The 21,464-nt window shown below is 32.1% G+C and overlaps 1 protein-coding gene across 2 annotated transcripts; it reads left to right on the top strand.

Annotated features, from left to right (window-relative positions):
• Positions 1–998: 998 nt before the first annotated feature.
• On the top strand, positions 999–17,316 carry LOC126739114 (chymotrypsin-1-like). Of its 2 annotated transcripts, XM_050444646.1 has the most exons (7): positions 1,005–1,102; positions 8,132–8,193; positions 8,251–8,348; positions 9,995–10,136; positions 10,481–10,591; positions 16,152–16,280; positions 16,336–17,316. In XM_050444646.1, exons 1-7 carry the CDS (start codon positions 1,039–1,041, stop codon positions 16,558–16,560), a joined length of 831 nt encoding a protein of 276 aa, XP_050300603.1. In that variant the 5' UTR covers positions 1,005–1,038; the 3' UTR covers positions 16,561–17,316. The 2 variants fall into 2 exon arrangements, with proteins under 2 accessions (XP_050300608.1, XP_050300603.1); XM_050444651.1 differs by lacking the exon at positions 10,481–10,591 and having other exon boundaries at positions 999–1,102.
• The last annotated feature ends 4,148 nt before the right edge of the window (positions 17,317–21,464 follow it).

Below are 21,464 nucleotides of genomic sequence, written 5' to 3'. Positions count from 1 at the left end.
GTAAACATTCAGTAAGATATTAAATTAATTATGAAACAAATATTCTAAAAAAAACCATAATGAGAAAAATTTTAAAAGGTGTATTTCTGGGAATTTATATAGAGCAAAATAAATTTACTTTTTCTGTATCATTCTTGCTTAAAAATAATTTGCACTTAAATATTAATAATTCGTTTTATAGGTTCTTTCCTGATATCAGTTCTTTCCATCTTGTTTTTTAAATATATAAGAAAATGTGTGTCAAAAAAATTAAAAAAAAGAACCGCCAACTTTTAAATCACATCCATCAGTATATTACATTCAGATTATTTACCAACCTGGATTTGCCAATAAGTGAAATTGTGTAAATGAAGAACCAATATCAGACCTATTCTGTATATTACATGTATCCTATATTATATAAGATGCAAAAAGTAAGGTCCAATGGCTTCTTAATCTAACAAAAGCTTCATAAAAATCTTCCAAACTTAGATCTGAGGTGTGTTCTGAACCCCAAAACGAAATTTCATTTCGACGTTCTTCAATATTAATGGCTATTGTTTTTTTGTTCGGTTAAACTTGGACAATACAATGCAGCCCCACAGACGTTATCCCCATGACCTCTCTCCATTAGTATAGCATTACTGCGTAATTGCTTGATTACTCGTAGAAAAAAAAACATAAGAACAAAAGTGGGTATTTGGTTTTCCAAGTGCGGAATACGTTGTAAAAACTTTTTGTTAATCTAAATTTATTTTACAAACGTCCCTTTATCGTTGATTTTTGTTAAATTGGGCATCATTTTTAGTTATAATCTTCCTACTTTCCTGCTGTGTAAAACTACGATAACCCGTAAATTTTAAAAAATTAGTCCAAAGCAACCAGAAATTTACATTTTATATCACTTTTTAGCGGCTATCTCGCTCCCCTAAAGTGCTCATTTGAATAAAATAGAAATATATTATTCAGAAATTCGTCTATAAAAGAAAATGCTCCTGATACCACTGTTAAGTGAAATTGTGCCTGCTTTTAAGAGTGCTTAATTTATAGTTAGAAACTATGGTTTTTTCGTTTAGTGTTTACGGTTATTTTTTATTGTCATGCAGCATTATCAAAGTCTTGGGTAAAGAAAATATGTTTAAAAAAATGTGCTTACAATTCTATATTTAGAACATTGAAAGACAAAATCATTAAACAACAACTTTGTTTAAGTTCAACATGTACTCAGGGGCAAGGCGGTGATTGTTTTTAAAACACTTATCTATTAATGGGCTTAAAAAAAGGAACTGGAAATACTTATCAATAGTATTAAGTTAATTAGAGCAAAGGTAATAAGAAACTTTTTTATGTAACTTAAATATTTTATAGATTTCTTAATAATTCATGGGTGCTAATTTCTTCAAAGGACAGTATTACTACTTCAGAAATTACTATATTTATTTTTAAGATTTATTTTTAATCAAAAATCCAATACAAGTAATTTATATTATATGTTAATATGCAGAGTGTAACATAAGTAATGATTTTAATTAAGATGTGATTCCTTTTAGTCTTTTAAGTAAAAAAGTTCATATAAACGAGACGCTTTTTTTATTCGACTTTTTATTAATATCTTAAAAACATTTTTTAATTTTTAATTGCTTAATTTGATACAAATATAACACCAAAAGTAGCATCTTATTAATTAGTTTATTGTAAGGTTTTTTAGTTTTTAAATATAATACATACCGGTAGTTTTTCAGGTAATTTTAAAGCATTTTTTTTATAAAGGCAAAAAAGCATTGTAAGTGCTGAAATATGAATGAAATAGTATGAAAACAAAGAACAAAATACGCAAAAAATCAAGCAAAAGAAAGTGGAATTTTTATTTGGACAAAATGATGCAAATTTTTGGGCTAAATGTAAGAATTCCAAGAAATACCTTATAAAAATAATTAACAAACTTTACAAATTTTTACAAATTCGGTAAACGCGTTTTTTAGGAATTAACAAAAAGTCAAGCATCGTTTAAAAAAAAAATTAACACCCTGTATCTAGAAAAAGAAGCGTCTACGCTTATATGAACTTTTTTATTTAAAAAATTACAAGGAATCATATCTTAAATCTCAAGTTATTGTTCCTGAGCACATGTTGAACTCATTGGAAGCACTGAGCACATTGGAAAGCTAGAACACCGAACATAAACTAGAAGGATCACTCTAAGCGCCGCCCAAAATGTTGCCTTTCTCACTCGCTTTCTGATGCTACTCTTTTTTGCTGCCCGGTGGCGACTGCGTTATACAGGGGCGTCTTCAATATTAGAACTATAATAGCGTTGTGCGGAAATTTTGTACTTTAAAAATGCCGGCGATATGTTGCGTAGATGGCTGCAGGAGTAAAAGGGGATATACATTTTTTTTAAAATAAAAATGGATTAGTTTACAAAAAAAAATACACGCTTTTCTTCAGTATTTCTGAAATATCTCGGAAAATTGAGATCCTACAAAAAAATTCAAAAAGTGTCAGCGATTTAGAGTACATATTTTTTTTAAATCGTGATTTTAATCTAAAAAAATGCAAAATTTTTGGTAATATTCTGTTATTAGTGGTGGTTTTTAATAGTGAAAGCTATCCGATTTATTATTAGTTGCATTGCAATCATTTGAATGATATAAATTTTAGCCACTTATACCGTCTAACCATACTTAAAACTGCATTTTTTTCGTCATTAAGGGTGGTTTTTAAGGGTTTAAGTTTCAAAATATTGATGTGTACTATAATCCCCAATGTAAAACTATATTTATTTTGCATATTTATATGAATTCTAGGTTGTAAAACACCTATTTTCCTTTTATTTGAATTTTAGTGGTTTGTTGTTTCATCCCCTATTTAAAAAGCAAATAATTAGGCATTTAATAAGTTTTTTTTATTTAACTGCCTTTTTATATTTCACTGTTACCGAGTTCCATATGCTGAGTGTTGTTATCACATTATTATGTAAATTTTATTATAATATTTAAAAAATGGGTATATTAACGAAGTTATTATTAATTAAGTGTATGTAATATTAGGTAGGTAGTTTCTTGGTCAGTTAAGAAAAGACCATGAAAGGAACGTAAAGCTAAGATTTAATTGTGTACATTCTAATAAACTTAATTTTAAAGCTATCTACCAAGTGTTTTTCTTACAGTTATTTGTTCAAAAGAGATACTTAATAATATTCTTTCAATTTCATTTTAAAAATAATACAAAGTGCCTTTAATTTCAAAAAATTCCATATATTACACGCTGCCCGCCGCGATGTACGAAAATATTCCTTATTAAAAATGTTTCAAACACCCCCCGTATCGTAAAGGATTGCCGTCGAAACTAAATAATGATTTACGACCGCATAAAAAAGTCGGCACTGTTTAGAAGTCCCTACTTCAAACGGCCGCAAGAGAGTGAACCTACTGTCTTGTTCTTTATACTGTGGCTAGAATTAGCTTTGCCGTGGAACTATAGATAGTTTGCTTGTAGCATCTTTGATGCAATGATGTCAACTGCTTATGTAGAAATGGAAAAAAAACACTTTATAATATCGTAAAAATTTTACATTTATTTTGACAGACACAAAACCATACTACTGTTCCACTTTAATATAATATGAAGCACTTTTTTAAAATAAAATATAAGATACTCTATAGAGAAATCAATATTCAAGGATAAATGAAGGCAGGTAGCGTATATTACAGAAAAAGACAACAACATCGCAATGCCGCTCGATCGCTGTATTGATTCCACCGACACAAGAAATCTTTGTCAGTGACGTCGTCAAAAAATATTTACATGATAAATATTTATTAATAATAGTATATACAATAATATTTTTAACGTACTTCATTAGAGTAAAGGTACCTATCTAATAAAAAGCATTTTTATGGAAATTAAATATAATTATTATATATTTCTTAATAAGTTCTTAGTTAGGTTTATTTTTATTATCCTCTCTTCTACGTTAATGATGAAGGTTTCCCTTTATATGGTGTTATGACAGTATCGATATTTAATTGTCAAAACATCGGCTTGAATCGCCTTTTTCTCTGGAACCAAAAACTAAAGAAAAAACACAGAACTTCACAAGCGGCGAATGTAAACACAAAAGATGACAAATTTGACATTTCGCATGATGACATCTGGTTTTGCTTGTGGTGTTGCCATTTTAATTTTTTTAGAAGCGGTTTTAGGAATAAGAATGCTAATAATTTTTTTTGGTTTGAAGATGTTATTTTTGCGCTTAGAATAAGATATATCTATTTCTACGTTTTATTTTTAGGCCAAAATCTAACACCAATTAGTTAAATTAATATTATTTTTATGCGTTAATATATAGCTGAAAATTTCCTCTCTTGAAAATGTGTGTAAATTTGATAACAGAGAATCGAGGCATATGTTTGTAAATAAAACACTCCCCTTGCCCCTGTGCATATGTTAAAGTCAAACAAAGATGTTGTTTACTAATTCTAGTCTTTTAATGTTCTAAGTTTACATTCATTTCACGTTGAATATCGACTTCATTAAAGAGTGTTTTATCATTTTTTTTATTGTTTAATATTTTATTAAAGGGGAACAATAGTATAGTCAAAATCGCTCTTATCGTGCGGGTGTATCGGATTATCAACGACAAACTTTTGTAGTTACGTTTCATTTCAATTTGCGCAACAACGTTTTTTAACTACAACGCGTCAGATAAACGAAACAGATATATGCAGCGTTAATGTATCAAAAGAAGATAAAATGATAAATGTCAGTGGTTATAAAACAATTACTTTCATAACAAACATGCCTGTCTCGTTTCGATTGACGGATGACATTATTTGTCACAAGATAATTTAAATTTCAAATTATGGAAAAGAAAAAGCCTTTTTGTGGATTTCTAAATCCTCAAGCCAAAAAAATGGTACTTAAGGGTTGCCTAAGAATGTATAAGAAGAAGTAGCTAAAGCGCTTGGAAATAGTTTAAGAATGGTGCAAAAGGTTGTATATGAAAACAAGAACAATCTTATTCCCAAGAAGGAAAAAAAGTATAAAAGGAAGAAGCCGAAGACTAAAGATTTAAGTGAATGTGTAAAAATAGAAGTAAGGGATAGGATTTATGGACTATAAATATAACGCTGCCATTTATGAGGGATGTTTTAAAGCAACGCGGCGCTTTGGAAATTGGACTTTCTGCTTTATCAAAATTAATTAAAAGCATAGGTTTTCGCTATAAAAAAGACTGCAATAGAAGATATTTGTGTGAACTACCAAATATTGTGAGCCAACGAATAGGATTTTTAAGACAATATACACAAAATGAAAAATCAAAGTTAAGGAAAGTGGTATTCTTATATGAAACTTGGATATTTTCAAACGGGAGTGGAATAAAATCTTGGCAAGATGAATCTGTGAAAAGCGTGAAAAGAAAAAAAGGATGTGGTCAGGGAAAACGATTTATTATTTTACATGCCGGGTCTTCAACGGGATTCGTTCCAGGTACAAGTTTAATTTTATCTTCTAAGCCTAAAAGTATGGATTATCATGACAATATGAATTGCGAAATGTTTGAAAAATGGTTAAAGGAACAGTTAATACCGAACTTGCAAGAACCTTCCTTAATAGTATTAGACAATGCGTCGTATCATTCAAGAATTTTGAATAAACAACCAAATGGAAGTTGGAGAAAAAGCGAAATTTATGAATGGTTAGTAAAAGAAAATCAGAATCCCTTGCCATATATGCTAAAATCCGAACTTCTTTCAATTGCAAAATCACTGAAAAGACCAAAAATATATGCTGTTCACGAAATAGTACGTGAACATGGCCATGAAATTTTAAGATTGCCACCATTCCATTGTCAGTTTAATGCCTTATATGGGCAGGGTCAAAATCTTATTATGAGAAGCATGTGGGTGCTGGGCTTACATCTGACCAGGTTGAAGCTGTTTGGAATGAGGCATTGAATCACATCACAAAGGAGTATTGGCGGAAATCAGTGGATCACACAGAAAACATTATTAGAACCTGGTGGAAGAGAGAAAAAGTACTCGATATCCAAGTTGAACCATTGATCATTGCTCCATTTGAAGAAGATTCGGAAAATGACGAAGAGTTTTCCGACTCTGTTAGTGATAATGATAGTTATAATTAGTTTCTTTTTTTAGTCAAATTTGTTACTTCATTTTTACACATTCACTTAAATCTTCAGTATTCGGCTTCTTCCTTCTACACTTTGTTTCCTGCTTGGAAATAAGATTGTTTTTGTTTTCATATACAACCTTTTGCACCATTCTTATTAACTAATTCTTATTCTATTCTTATTAACTAATTCCAAGCGCTTTAGCTACTTCTTCTTGTACATTCTAAGCAATCCCTTATTTTCTTTTTCGTTATTAAAATAATTAGTTTTCTTTTTGCATTTCGTTTATTATTTAGGTATGATTAAAAAGTACAAAAAATTTTGTTTTTAAACAAAGCTAAGTAAATAAATTGGTGAATGCGCTGGGAGATAGATATGCCCGGCGCATTCTCCATTTTTTTGATAGTTAGTTTCAATCTTTTTTTGCCTTGTAATGTGTAAATAAATAAATATTCATAAGAAAACGGCATTTTAAAGAACTGTCGTAGCTTCCCTCGTATTAGTCTTTTTAAAAAAAGCTAAGTATATAAATTGGTGAATGCCCTGTGAGATAGAAATGCCCGCCGCATTCACCAGTTTTTTTTTTAAGTTATTTTTAATCTTTTTTTTTGCCCTGTAATGTGTAAAAAAGATTGTCTTAAGAAAACGACATTTTAAAAAACTGTCGTAGCTCGCCTCGTATTTATCTTTTTAAACAAAGTTAAATAAATGAATTGGTGAATGCGCTGGAAGATAGAAATGCCCGCCGCATTCACCAGTTTTTTTTAGTTATTTTTTATCTTTTTTTGACTTTTAACTGATATAAAAGAAAAGATAACACAACTTTTTTAATTTTCTGTGCATCAACGTATAGATTGTGTCGAACGACAAATAATAAATCATAAAATTAAAATGTCATTTTAAAAGTGAGATTGTAACATGAACTTGCCTTTAAACAAAGAAAGTAGTTTTCTGGTCTCTGACTGCACTGCATCACATACAATACAAATTAATTGTTTGTCATTATACCAAAATGTATAGTTTCCCAATAATTATTACAAAAAAACACAATCACACATAAACAAAGAAGAAGACAAGAGCAATTCATCGTTAAAAATTAGACGCTGTGCCCTGAAATCGACAAATTAGTATGTTATGCACATACATAGGGTCATGCTAAATCGTATACTAATTTCTCAAAAATTTAGGTAACAACCATTTTTAAATGAAATATGTACAATTTTAATGAAAGGCTAGGGAGGCATTTTTGCTCTCATAAAAAAATATAAAATGCTTAGATTTAGATATTATTGCGTAAAGAAAAATTGTTATTGAGAATTCCGTCTATTTCGGACAATTTTTCAAAAAATAAAAGTAAATATTATGTCTGGCAACTTAGCAGAATATCAGGGATTCTAGGCATATATCGATGAGGCGTATACCCAACGGGCTTTATACTTACGGTCTTTTTCACTTCATGAAAGGAAATAACCAACGTATGTTTTACATGTCGAATCTCGGATACGTAGTATTCCGCAGACATTTTTACGACCTTAAAGGCATCACGTCAGTTAATAATTATGATCTAAGGTGTATACGCGGCTTTAATATGTCACATGACGGCGTTCAATGTATTGTCAAACTCTCAAGGAAATAACATTTTGGCAGCCACTGATTTTTTAATTTGATTCATATTAGTGGTGACCTTTGAACCCGCACGATAAGAGCGAAGGCGACTATATTGTTTTGTAAAGTCCAGTGCAACGATATATTAGAATGGTTACCCGTCAAAACACCAGCATTTTACTTCTCAAACAATGTAAATAGAAGGTGGATGACATTGTTTGGCAGGTGGAATGCTGGTGTTTTGACGGGTGACCATTCTAATATATCGTTGCACTGGACTTAACCTGTCAAAATAAGTCACACATTTTTGTGATATTATAAAGTAATTTTTTGCAAATTCTAGATATATTGCAAGTAAACAAGCTCTCAAGTTTTTTTAAATACATGAAATAAGTACATTCTTTTTTATAGGATTTACCGACAGTCGTATAGTCAACGGTACCAATGCAGATATTGAAGAATTTCCTTATGCTGTAAGTTTGCAATTTTACTATTCATAAAACACGAGTTATTAAAAATATATTTTTTAGGTGTCTTTACGATACAATTCAAGACATACCTGTGGAGGAACTATATTAAATGAAAAATTCATTCTTACAGCCGCCCATTGCGCATGCAACAATGATAAGTAAGTTATCTTTTTATTTAATATATTGTTTTCATGTTGAGTGAACTGGTTATATAAGAGTTTGTAATAGTTATATAATTATACACATTATACAGGGTGTTTCAGAACTATGGGATCAAACTTCGAGGAGTTATTTAGTGCAACAGTAGAATCCATTTGAGTATAGGAACCCATGTCCGGAAATGTGTCACTACGCCACTACGGCCCTAAGACGCGTGTAAATTTACAAAAAAATATTAATTACCTAAATAGGATCTGATGCATTTATTTTTACCTTTTGTATATGATACCATTACAACAATTGTTCAAAATGTCTTCCTCCAACCTCAATACACCGATTTAAACGCCGCACATGATTTCGGCGGACTACACTAAAAATTTGATCCTCGTTTAGAATGATTTCAAATGGTGCTGTTATTCGTCCAATTAAGTCTAGCTCTGATTTACATGTCCCCACAAGAAAAAATTGAGCGACGTTAAATCGGGTGACCTAGGAGGCCAAGAAACTGCTCCACCTCTGGCAATCCAGCGGTGCCCAAACCGCTGAGCCAAATACTCGCGTACTTGTACAGCAAAGTGAGCCGGCGCTCCATCATGCTGAAACCACATTTGCTGTCTAACGTTTAGTGGAACATTTTCAAGGAGTTCTGGGAGAACTTCCTCCAAGAAACGCAGATAAATAGGTCCTGTTAACCGTTCCGGTAGATGGTATGGCCCAATTAAATAATCATCAACAATGCCTGCCCATACGTTGACACACCAACGATTCTGATGTTTTCTTGAAAAAATTGCATAAGGATTTTCTTCGTCCCAAACATGGGTATTCCTACTATTAAAAATACCGTCTCTTGTGAGAGAGGCTTCTTAGGTCCACAAAACATATCGTAAAAAATTTAGTTGTGCAATGATGTGATCCAGAAGCCATCGACAAAATTAAACTCTAAGATGATAATCGGCTGCAGTCATACCTTGAGCTTTCTGGAAGTGGTAAGGATGGAGTTGTTGCTCGTGTAGTACCCGCCAGACAGAAGCGTTACTGGTATTCATATTCTTAGCGATGTCACGTGTGCTATTTGATGGTTCATCGGCAACTCGCTGAAGCACCTCTTCTTCAAATTCGACCGTTCTTACGGTTCGAGCAACACCAGTATCATGCATCTTGGTCTTAAATATGCCTGTCTCAGCGAGCCGCCGATGAACCGCAATAAACTTTTTGTATCCAGGATGCTGTCGTTCGGGATAACGTTCATGATATAACCGCGATGCTGCTCGTGCATTGCAGTTTGTTGCCAAATGCATATCCGCCAATTCTTGATTGGTAAAGTTTTCTAATAGCAATAAATGTTTAAAAATTGTAAGCTATAAAATTTTTAAATATGACATTGAGAATTGACATTGATAAGCGTTGATTTTAAACAATTGTTGTTATGGTATCATGTACAAAAGGTAAAAATAAATGCAGCAGATCCTATTTAGGTAATTAATGTTTTTTATACATTTTAACGCGTCTTAGGGCCGTAGTGGCGTAGTGACGCATTTCCGGACATGGGTTCCTATACTCAAATGGATTCTTCTGTTGCACTGAACAACCCCCAGAAGTGTGATCCCATAGTTCTGAAACACCCTGTAATTTTGTTTGCTTTTAGACCCAGAGATGCAAAAGCATATTCGATTCAGTATGGCTTGACAGAAATTACTACCGATTCGATACAAACCAGAAATGTCAAGAAAATCAACTGTAATGAGTTTGATTCTGACAAAATTATTAACGATTGTGCAGTAATAGAGGTAAGCTCCTTTCTTATGATTTTATTATGATATATGATTATTATGTTTTTATATAATTATAAACTTTGTGATGCTATATTGACACTTTTAAGTAACATTCACTAGATGATATTTCATATTCACAATATCCCTGTTAACGATTTGTCTAAGAAATTCTTCTGTCAACAAAAATTATCCTTCAATATAAAAAAATTTCAAAAAGAGCGATAAAAATTAGGATTGCAACTACACCCAAAAAAAAAGTAGATTAGAACACCATTAAGAACTCTTTAAAATACCTTTATTTAAATGTATATATAAAAATTACAAGAAAGTTTCTAATATGTATGTCTTATATTATTTAGCTAGAGGAATCGCTTCCCAAAGATGATACTTGGAAGCCGGTTATCATCGCAAATGAATTTTCCACAGAAAAACCTCAAAGTGGTGTAATAATTGGTTGGGGAAAAACTGGGGTAAGATACTGTTACAAAGTTGCCTTACTATGGGCCTGTCTTGGCCGTGATTATTCTAATCGATTTATATTCGTTTCTATTTGTAGTTAAAGAACATTCTGTTAAATTTCTTGAAATTAGTAGAAGAATCTTATTGGGTATAAATAGAAACCTGATTTGATGTTAAGTTGAAGTTTATAGTTGTGATTTGAATACGCGAAATAATCAATAAATGATTAGAAATAGTAAGTGATTGTAAGTGAAGTAGTGAATAAAAGTGTAGTGCTTAGAGATCAAGGGTGCTTATTTATTGAACCCACTGGAAATCCGTAGCAATTCGTGTCGGAAAAAATATACAAAAGGGCATTTTGCAACACAAAGTATTAGGAGATCAGAGTAACGAATTCTTAAATTTTCCTGGTAAATTGGAGAAAATAATGTTTCGATATGGACCAAATGAATAAATTCATGTCCAAATTATCAGATGAAAGAGCGACGATAACAGGAAAAACAAGAGGAGAAAGAGCAACAACGACGAGAGAGGCGGCGGCAGGACTAGAAAAGAAGACGCCAAGAAAAGCACGAACAAGAGGAAAGATTACAGAAGAATTAATACGAGCCGCTTTAATGAGGCCAGAAAGAAAAAATTATATAAAAGAAATTTAGGAAGAACAACAAAAACACGAGATGGAGGGCATGAGGGACTGCATAAATAACTTACAGTCCGAAATTACCCAGATGAAAAGGCAACCATCGTTGGGATTGAGCTCTCTTTACATCTCCCAGAATATAAAACCTCCAACGTTTGATGGTCAGATTTCTTGGGCAATGTACGAGCAACAATTTGGAGCAGCTGCAGCAGCCAACAGTTGGGATAATGAAGATAAAGCAACTGCTTTGATGGTAGCTCTTCGGGGATCGGCCTTAGAGACATTTCCCCAGATCTTTCACCAACAAGACTATGAGACATTGGCCATAGCCCTAGAGAGAACATTTGGTGATCAACATCGAAGAAAGCTATACCGATATCAAGTAATATATCTGGCCTACCCAGGAGCCTCTGAAAAAGTCGAAGATGAACTTGACGCCCCATATTTCCTAGTGGCATTAGAAATCAAGAAATCCAACGAATGCTGCATCAGCAAATTTGAAAGCAGCAGTGAAGTGCTGGATAAAACTTTGGAAAGTGAAGCTCATATAACATTTCCAAGTGAAAGATCAAATCTATTTCCATCAAAGAGAATAAATATAATGCCAATAGCCTCCTCGCCGCCAAGGTATTCAGTGCTATCGATGTGGACGGATAGGACACATGAATCGTGACTGTCGAGTTTAAATACGATCTCGTTCACCATCCAGAGATCGCGGAATCTCTCGAACTAATACAGTCAGCACTAAGGGGCGGGTGTTGGCTTGTGAAGATAAAGGCGTCGGAGTTATCTCCATTAAGAGGCTGGGAAAATCTGCCGAAAGCCTCTTCAATGGTCTATTGAAGAGGAAGTTAATTAAAGACCGGTTGACACGGGAGCAGCGGTGTCACTAATAACAGGAAGATAATAGAACATAGCTTAAAGATTGAGCCCTTATCTTGGAAATTAATGATGCGCACGGCGACTGGAGATTCGGCTAACGTTATTAGGAAGATGAACGTTCATATCTGGTTGGGAAGTCTTACTTTTAGTTCACGAGGCATTGGTAGATGATGTACAAGATGAGTTTATTTTGAGAATGAAGCTTACTAGACAGCACGGATTCTCATTTGACAAGAGGCTAAATATTCCTTTTTTTACATCTTTTTTTTCTAAAGATTCGGTTCGGAAGAATTTATTTTGTCTAGTGTAAGTGAAGGCGCATAAGCTGTGACGGTTGTGGCAACAGATTGTGTTTGAGTAAGTAGTAATAGTAAGATCTTTTTTGGAAGATTAGTGAAAAATTTGAAAGAGCCACATTGGATTGATCCAAAGACAGGAGAATACCTGGAAAATACCTTGTTGCAAAGTCACTGGTAACATTATAAGATGACATTCCCATAAGAATCGCCAACAACCCCCTCTAGCATTAAGGGCGACTTGGTGGCTTTACATCAACCAGTAAGATGGGTGTCCAGATGTGAAGAAAGTTGCGTCTTTTCTTTGACCAAGAAATTTAAAGGAAACATCTTTCTTCGGACGGATTGAGCAATGCCAAATAGTTTGTCATCGAGCACAGCGCGATCTTTGAAGAGCCTTATGGTAAAACTGAAATAACTGGAGTAGTTAAGCATAAAATAAATACTGGAAATACTTAACCAGTCAGTCAAACACCTAGGAGACTATCTGTTACCAAACACCAGGAGGCACAGTCATCGATAGATTAACTAAATTCTGTGTAGACTATAGAAAACTTAATGACGTAACGAAAAAAAAGATAGTTACCCGCTTTCTAGAATTGACCATACGCTTTAGGCTCTTGTCGGTTCGAGCTAGTTTTTGACATTGGATCTAAAAAATGGATATTGGCAAGTAGGCATTCAGGAAGAAGACTGGAAATGGTCTCTATCAAATTAATATTATGCTATTTGGTCTGTGTAATGCTTCCGGTATATTCGAAAGATTAATGGAATTTGTACTAGGAGGACTTACATGGAAGACATGCATTGTTTAACTCGACGATGTTGTTGTAATGGGATAAAGTTTTGATGAACACGTCGAAAATCTAAAAGTGCTAGCTCTGTCAGAAATGGCAGAATGAATGCAAGCTGAGCCGGGAAAATCTACATGCATAAAGTACTGGCCGCGACTGACCGATAAAATATTTTTTTTAAGTTTCGTTGGACTCTGCACATACTACCACAGCTTTGTCAAAGGTTTTGCCAATATTGCTGCCCCTTTGCATAGTTTGCCAAAACATAAATCCAGTTTTCAATGAAACACGCAGACCAATCTTGCTTTCATTGCTTTCATGCTTTGCTGAACATAAAGCAGCTTTATGTTCCCTATTTCAATTTCTCTATTTAAATACCCACAACAACAAGGAAAGTTTATTTTGGATACAGATGCGAGCAGTATTAGTATTGGATCTGTGCTTTCACATGTCCAGAATGGGAACGAATCATCGCGTATTTTAGCAGACTGTTATCAAAGAAAGAAATTATTGCGTCACGAATTCGAGCTTCTAGCTATTGTCAGAACGGTAAACCGTTTTTACAAATACCAAGGACAAGAATGAGGATAGATTACGCAGCCCTAAAATGGTTGTTGCAGATGAAACAACCAGCAAGATAAATCGCAAGATCGTTAGAGAAGTTGCAGCAGTACAACTTTAACATGAAGCAACAGTCAGGTAAACTGCATAATAACGCAGATGCTTTATCCAGGAGATATTGCCAGCCATAACGCAAACATTGTATTAAAGGAGAAGAAATTAGTAAAGGATGGAAATACTGCTGAGTTAATTAAAGGCCAATGCGGAGACCAAAATCTTAGATATTCTTTAGGAGAAGGAAAACGGCAGACCAAGACTGTGTGGAGCGCCGAGAGTGGGTTGGCATTTAAGGCACTATGGGCGCAGTAAGACTCACTATTCATCGACGATCGGTTGTTGATCAGAGCGTGGGAGAGCCCGGGTGAAAAATTATTAAGAAGCAGTTAGTGATACCAAGAAGAAAGTTCACTAGGTCCTGGAGTAGATACATACTGGAGCAAGTGAAGCTTATTTGGGAGTAAATAAGACTTTGGATAAAATCCGGGACAGGTTCTACTAGGTTAACTACTGTCAAAATGTTAAATAGTGGTTCCGAAAATGTCTGACAAGTGCTCCTTGGGATTCACAAAACAGCCTTACATCCGCAATCCAATGGCATGGTGGAGAGGTTCAATAAGACTATCAAAGAACATCTTTCCAAGGATAAACATCAAAAGGATTGGTATATCTCTACTTGCCAACGTTTTTGCTGCCTACAGTTAATCATACGACTGGGTTGACATCAGCCGGTGTGACTTGGTGTTTGGTACCTCAAGACGATACGACCAACAGAATTTCAACAAGGTGACAAAGTATGACTTTGGAACCCTTAAAGAAAGCCACCAAAACTAATGCCAACGCAGCCCTAAGGCAAAGATGAAGGTAGTTTATTTAGATATGTTTAAGAGGCTTAAGTTGTATATAGGTCAGACCGATTATTTTTATAACTATTATGATAATTAGATGTTACAAAGTTGGCTTACTATGGCCCTGTCTTGGCTGAATCATTCTAATCGATTTATATTTGTACTTAAAGAACATTCTGTTAAAACTCTAGAAATTAGTGGAAGAATGTTATTGGGACCTGATTCGATGTTAAGTTGAAGTTTATAGTTATGATTTGAGTACCTACTACAATGAGTGATTAAAAATAGTAAGTGATTGTAAGTGTAAATAGTGAACGTGTGATAAGTAGTGAATAAAAGTTTAATAAATGTTTAGTGTTCAAGTGTGCTTATTTATTGAATTCAAGGAAAATCCTTAAAAATACTTTGAAATATTTAGGTTATAGAATTAGGCGAGATAAGAAGAAGTTTTAAATGAAGCAAAAAGTTGCATTACATCCTAAACTTAACCATTCATTTCAATTTTATTTTAATGTTATATAAATAAAACATATATAACATGAAAAGTTCCATCAAAAGATTGAACGTTAAAAAATAGAAAATCGGCAATTTTACTTACAGTCTTTTCCTCTTTTAAAAGTTCACAAACTTTCTGGTATTGAAAACTTTTACTACTTTTTTTCTATAAATATAAACTTTTAATGGCTGAAGAAAATGCTTTTTGTTATATAAAATGTCAAGAACTTTGGTCTCCACAGGATGTTGAAATTATTTTGTTCTGTGGAGGAAGGTTTTTCATTGGTATATCGGACCTATAAATTTAGAATTTTCATCATTTCATTAATTTACTTAGCATCACTAGAGACACTTCTTTATTTTTTTTTTAAATAAAATTCAAATATAAATTTTTATTATGTTATTAGTTGACTAATTAGTTTTTATTAAGTTATTTTATTTTAAGTTAAATTTAAAAATACATTATACATTAAAGTATTCATGAGAGATCTCAATTGCATATGTCATCTCCAATTCTCATGTTTTAATCAACTGGTTCATCTAGTTAGTTTTTAACTAAATACATGAACTTTTGTTACTAGAAAAATTAAAAAAACTCAATCTCTATATACAACTCTCTTAAATAAAGATTAGAATGGGAATCATGATCTTTTTGTGCTATGCGCCCAGAATTAAAAAATTAGTTTTTATGAAATATGTACCATACTCCATACTTATATATTATTACCACTTACAATTTTTATTTTATTATACAAAGATTTATATTATGTCGTCATAAAAATTTACATTTACATTATATTCTTTGTATATTCTTAATTGTTTTATTAGCTTTACCTATAAAGTTTGTTACATCGTTCTGATAATATCTGCTTCAATAACTGCCTCATCCTAGTTCTTTGAGTTTTTATTAGATTTATACAAAAAAAACATTTATTGTTATAATGCCTTCTTTTCCATAAAAAACTATTTGATAGTATAAACAGACAATTTTTTTCCAGCAAAATGACCCCATATCCAGAAAATTACAAAAACTAGAAGTTGAGATTTATGATGATGAAACTTGTGCTCAAAAAATGGATAACAAACACCACATTTGCTTTGGAGCTATGAACGGTGGAGCTTGTAATGTATAACTCGGTAGTTTTTTTAGATTTTGCCTTTACTAATATATAATTTAAACAGGGTGATTCTGGTACAGCTCTATTAGTGGATAACAAGCAGGTCGGGATAGCATCTTTTATTACCAATAAGTGTGGGATTGCAAATAAGAAGAATCCTAATGTTTATTCAAGAATTCCAACCTACTACAAGTGGATTAACGACATTATGGCGGGAGAAAATTCAATTACAGAATCGTCTGAAGAGGAAGGTTTACTTGATAGATTCTTCTTAGATATTAGACATTAAATTAGATGTGTTTTAAACAAACATACATTGCAGAATACTAGCCAACCCAACCATTCTAAAATTATATAATAATGATAACAATAATAATAATGTGTTTATTTTGCGAAATTTATAAATATATACTAAGAAACTGACTAAAAAAACCAAAAATATAATATAACTGTTTAATACAAAATAGAATTAAAAAAAAATATATATTATTCATGAATACATGTCTACCACAATCTCCATGCTTTGTATTTAGATCTCTAAGAGTTCAATAAAAAATGTTTAACATTTTCAAATAATTATTTGAGAAATATTTAATATTTAGCGTAAATTCACAATACAACTGAAACACATTTTATGTAAAAGATCGCCGAAAAAATTCATTTTCATGAGGTCGTAATTAGCTCTTAGGCTTTTAATTCTGCACATGAGGGTGGTATTTTAATTTATTGATTAAGTAAAGAGGACATATCTATATAATAATAATAATAAACGTCTTTTATTTAACAAACAAATAATTTACAGTTGTAATTATCATACATACATTTCTATAGGGATATAAGAGAGGCGAAGTTTAGCCATGTGGCTACTCTTACTTAACCTACCTAATCCCTCTGAAGTGAAAATAAAACAATATCATGCAACTTATTAGCGAATAGCTCTTTAAATGTACGCACACATTGTAGAAAAAAAAAGTTACTTAAAGAATTATTATACACAACGACAAACTGTGCGATACAAAAGACCGTAATATAGCTTTATCCAGTAGCAGGTAGAGATTTTCTTTAAAAAGTAGATAGTTATGTTTTGAAATCATTTCAAAGCCTAGTCCAGTTTAGCATACAATGCCAATACCTGTTTATAAACTCTTCAAATATATTATAAGGTTGGTTTATTACACAAGTTACATACAATTTTCCTGGTTATTCTTCCATTTTTTTATTTTTTTATTAAGTATTGCCTTAACATGCTCATTTTAAGTGTCTTTTTGTCTTTAATAAGAGAGAAAAAAAAATCCTTTCTTATTCATGGTGAGTTTGTTGTTTAAATAAAAACAAACGCATTTTGTATTTAAATTTATTAATATTAAATATTTTAAAATTATCAGGTATGGAATTATATAAGGTGATTGCCTTGTATGAAAAGGATCTTTTAAACATAGATGTTTTATGTAACGGGAGGGAGAATTTGTTTTTGTTTCTAATATTTTGTCCATGGCATGCTTGTCCTTGGCAGAAATTTATTTTTAAGAGTATTCGAGGTGTTAGTGGTATTGAGAAGCTTATGCACAAAATTTGAAAGATGTAGTTTTCTACGGCTTTACATATTTAGCCAGTTAGATTCTACAATTTTATGAGTAATATGGTCATGCTTCCTGATTCCATATATCAATCGACAGCATGCGTTCTGTACCCTTTGTATTTTTTGTTTATCGAGAGCTGTAAGACATGGACCGTCTATAAAGTCACCATAGTTAAAATGTGAGAGTACTAATGTGTCGCATAAACTTTTTTTCAACGAGTAGTTAAGAATGTGCCGATTATTATATAATAATTTCAGCGCACAGAAGCTTTTTCTTGTTATATTCTGAACGTGTGCGCTAAATCTGAGATCTTCGTCGATAGTTAGCCAAGATTTTTTTTGCGCTGGATACAAATTTTAATGTAGTATCATTTATTTTTAATTTTAAGTTGTTTTTAATAGAATTTCTTTTGATTTTGCTGCCAATACATAATAGTTTAGTTTTGTCAGAATTTAAGTTTAGGTTATGTTCAGCAGATAATTCTTTAATTACCTGAAGATCAGCGTTTATTTTATCGGCCATTTCTTGCGATTTGTTATAATCAAAAGAGACATAGATTTGTGTGTCATCCGCGTATGCATGTGCTTTACAGTATTTAGGTGCGAGAATTATATCAATGATGTAAATAATAAATAGAAGGGGTGATAAAATAGCTTCTTGTGGCACACCCGACAGAACATCCAATGCAATCGACGTAATATTGTTATAGACCACCTTTTGCGACCGTTTGCTTAGAAATGAATTAATTAATTGAACAGAGTCCGCGTCGAACCCATAATATTTTAGCTTAGCTAATAGGAGACGGTGATCCAGAGTATCAAAGGCATTAGAGAAGTCTAGAAGTACCAAAATATTTAGGTAGCCTAAAGCAGATACTGTACTAAAATTCTCTCGAAATCCACATTGATTATCAGGCAGGATTTTATTAACAGTAAAATAAGTGAATATTTGGTTATAAAGGATTCGCTCAAAAATTTTTGACAGGGTGGGAAGAATACTTATGATCCTCAACTCAGAAAAATGGGAGGGCTGACTGTTCTTTGGTAGTGGGATTCCCAGAGCAGTTTTCCAGATTGTTAAGACTTGTTTCTTCTCTATGGCCGTGTTAACAATGTGTAAAATTATATGATCTATTAAAGGGCTACATATTTTTAGCATTTTTGCATTAATTTGATCTGTACCAACAGCGTTAGTTCGGATGTTATGTAGGGCGGAGTGTATTTCATCTATTGTAGCTAAAGAAAATTTGATGTTTATTTCTGGGTTGAATATATGGGTGTTATAATATAAAATTTGATTATTTGAGGGATTTGATGTGGATTGCAAAAATGATGTAAAATAACTATTAATTTCATTAGGATTTGAGAGGTTACTTGGTATAATGTGTTTTTTTTGTGAGCGAACATTTAAAGCTTGAAGAGTTTTCCAGAGTTTAGCTGTATTGTTTAATTGAGAAGTATTTATAATATATCTCTTTTTTGCAGCTTTAGTGGCAGATAATGTCTGGTTACGAATATTTTTATAGAATAAATGGTCAGCGTCCGATCTAGTTTTTCTATACTTTTGCCAACTTTTATCTCTCAATACTTTTAGGTGACGAATTTCATAATTTAACCAAGGAGCTTTTGGTTTTGTTGCTCGGACCTCTATTATGGGAGCATGTTTATCAAAAAGTTCTATAATGAAATGGTTGAAAATTTCTAGTTTACTTTCTAAGTTCTCTTCCCATAAAATTTGATGCCACGACATATTTAAAAGATCATTTTCAAAATTTAGTTGATTAAAATTTCTAAATGATCTAAAAGAGAATATTCTAGGAGGTGCTTTTTTAATATTAAGAGACATATTAACATATACTAAATTATGGTCAGAAATTGCATTTGAAGATATCGTTCCACATTGTTTTACTATGTCAAAATTATTGATAAATATAGGATCAATAAGAGTGCTTGAGGTCTCCGTCACTCTAGTAGGCTCATTTATAAGCTGTTGCAGACCATATGACTCAAAAGTATCCAGTATAGGATTAGATAAATTAAAAAAGTTGATGTTAAAATCTCCCAGGTACAAAAGTATATCCGCTTGAAGAAATGTCTCAGATATTATGTTTTCAAAATCATTTATCATATTGTTTATATTTGTGTTAGGTGGTCGATAAAAAGCTCCAATTATTATATTTTTATTTAGAAGTGTAATTTTTAAAAATATGTATTCTAGTTGATAAGATGTTTGAAAATTAAAATCAATAGTTGTATGTTTTAGATTACATTTTACATAGGCACCAACTCCCCCACCTCTACCAGATCGATCATTGTGATAAAAACAGTACCCAGGGATATTCAGTGCATCAACAGATAAATTATTGTTTAGCCACGTCTCGGTTAACCTCGGTTAACATAACAACATCGAAGTCATATTCAACAACCAATGAGGTAAACTCATGAAAACGATTGAAAAGCGATCTTACATTGAGTTGTGCACCCTGCATGCTTTATAAGAGAACAAAGGTATATACAAGCATAATAGTGACATTTTTCATTACCAAATGAAGCTTATGCAACTAAAGGAGTAAATCGCGTTAAATTAAAAAAAAATGATCAAAACAAAAACAAAAATGGTATAAGTTTTAAAAGAAGTGATATTATGTTATCAATATTATTTATATCTATACTGAACCAAAGATAGGCTTACAAAATTAGTAGCTGTTAATTTAATTATTAATTAAATAAATATAACAACAAATTTACAAACGTTAATCCCACCAACTACTGCAAAAGACAAAAGCAAAGAAAAAGAATAAATAAAACAAAACAGCAGCTCAAGCTCTTCACAAATTTACCTGCATGAAAACAGCTCCACTTCTATATTAATTGTTGTGAATTAATGTTAAAAGAAAGGAAAATTATATAATTGTGCAAATGTGAAAGCTTTATTAAGAAAAAAAAACGATACTATAAAATATATAAGAAACCAAAAAAAGATATAAACTACTATACTGGCGCAAACCTTCCTACGTATAAATTTGCATGAAGTTTTGGGCACGGTGCCCCTATAGCACAATGCCACTCTACATGCAACATTATTAGAAATATAAACTCAAAAAAAAACTACATTATCAGGTATATCAAGTGTTGAATAGAACTGGGGCATTTAAGAACAAAATAATTAATAATAACATAAAATTTCCGAAATGAATGTTCAGAACCTTATATGTATATTCAAGCTCATTAAGCAAGAAATATAACTCAAGGAGAAAAAAAAATAATGATAACCAACTTAGTGACTGACAACAGAGGCAGTAAAGTTATTATAAGTTAAAATACATTGCTAATCTATGGAGAAAGGTCATTAGAAGATCTTATAAGTTTCCTCTCATTTCCTTTCATATCTTTGTGAAATAGCATCAAAGTTAGTTTTATTTTTAATTATTGTGTCAAAGCATGCCAATATAACTTAAGGGAGGAATATGTCCTTTGCAACCATAGTTAATATGGGTTTAAAACCGAAACTCGTAAATCTACATCCAGACATAAAGCCAGACTTGCAATCCTTCACACAAGTGTTTCAATCCCTATGCGAATAACAATCACCTAATCATTGTAGTCTTTTATTG

The sequence above is a fragment of the Anthonomus grandis genome, chromosome 1, assembly GCF_022605725.1.
Source record: "Anthonomus grandis grandis chromosome 1, icAntGran1.3, whole genome shotgun sequence".
Lineage (NCBI taxonomy): Eukaryota > Metazoa > Arthropoda > Insecta > Coleoptera > Curculionidae > Anthonomus > Anthonomus grandis.
Note: the sequence above shows the minus strand (reverse complement) of the source record. Positions and strands in the feature narration are given on the sequence as shown.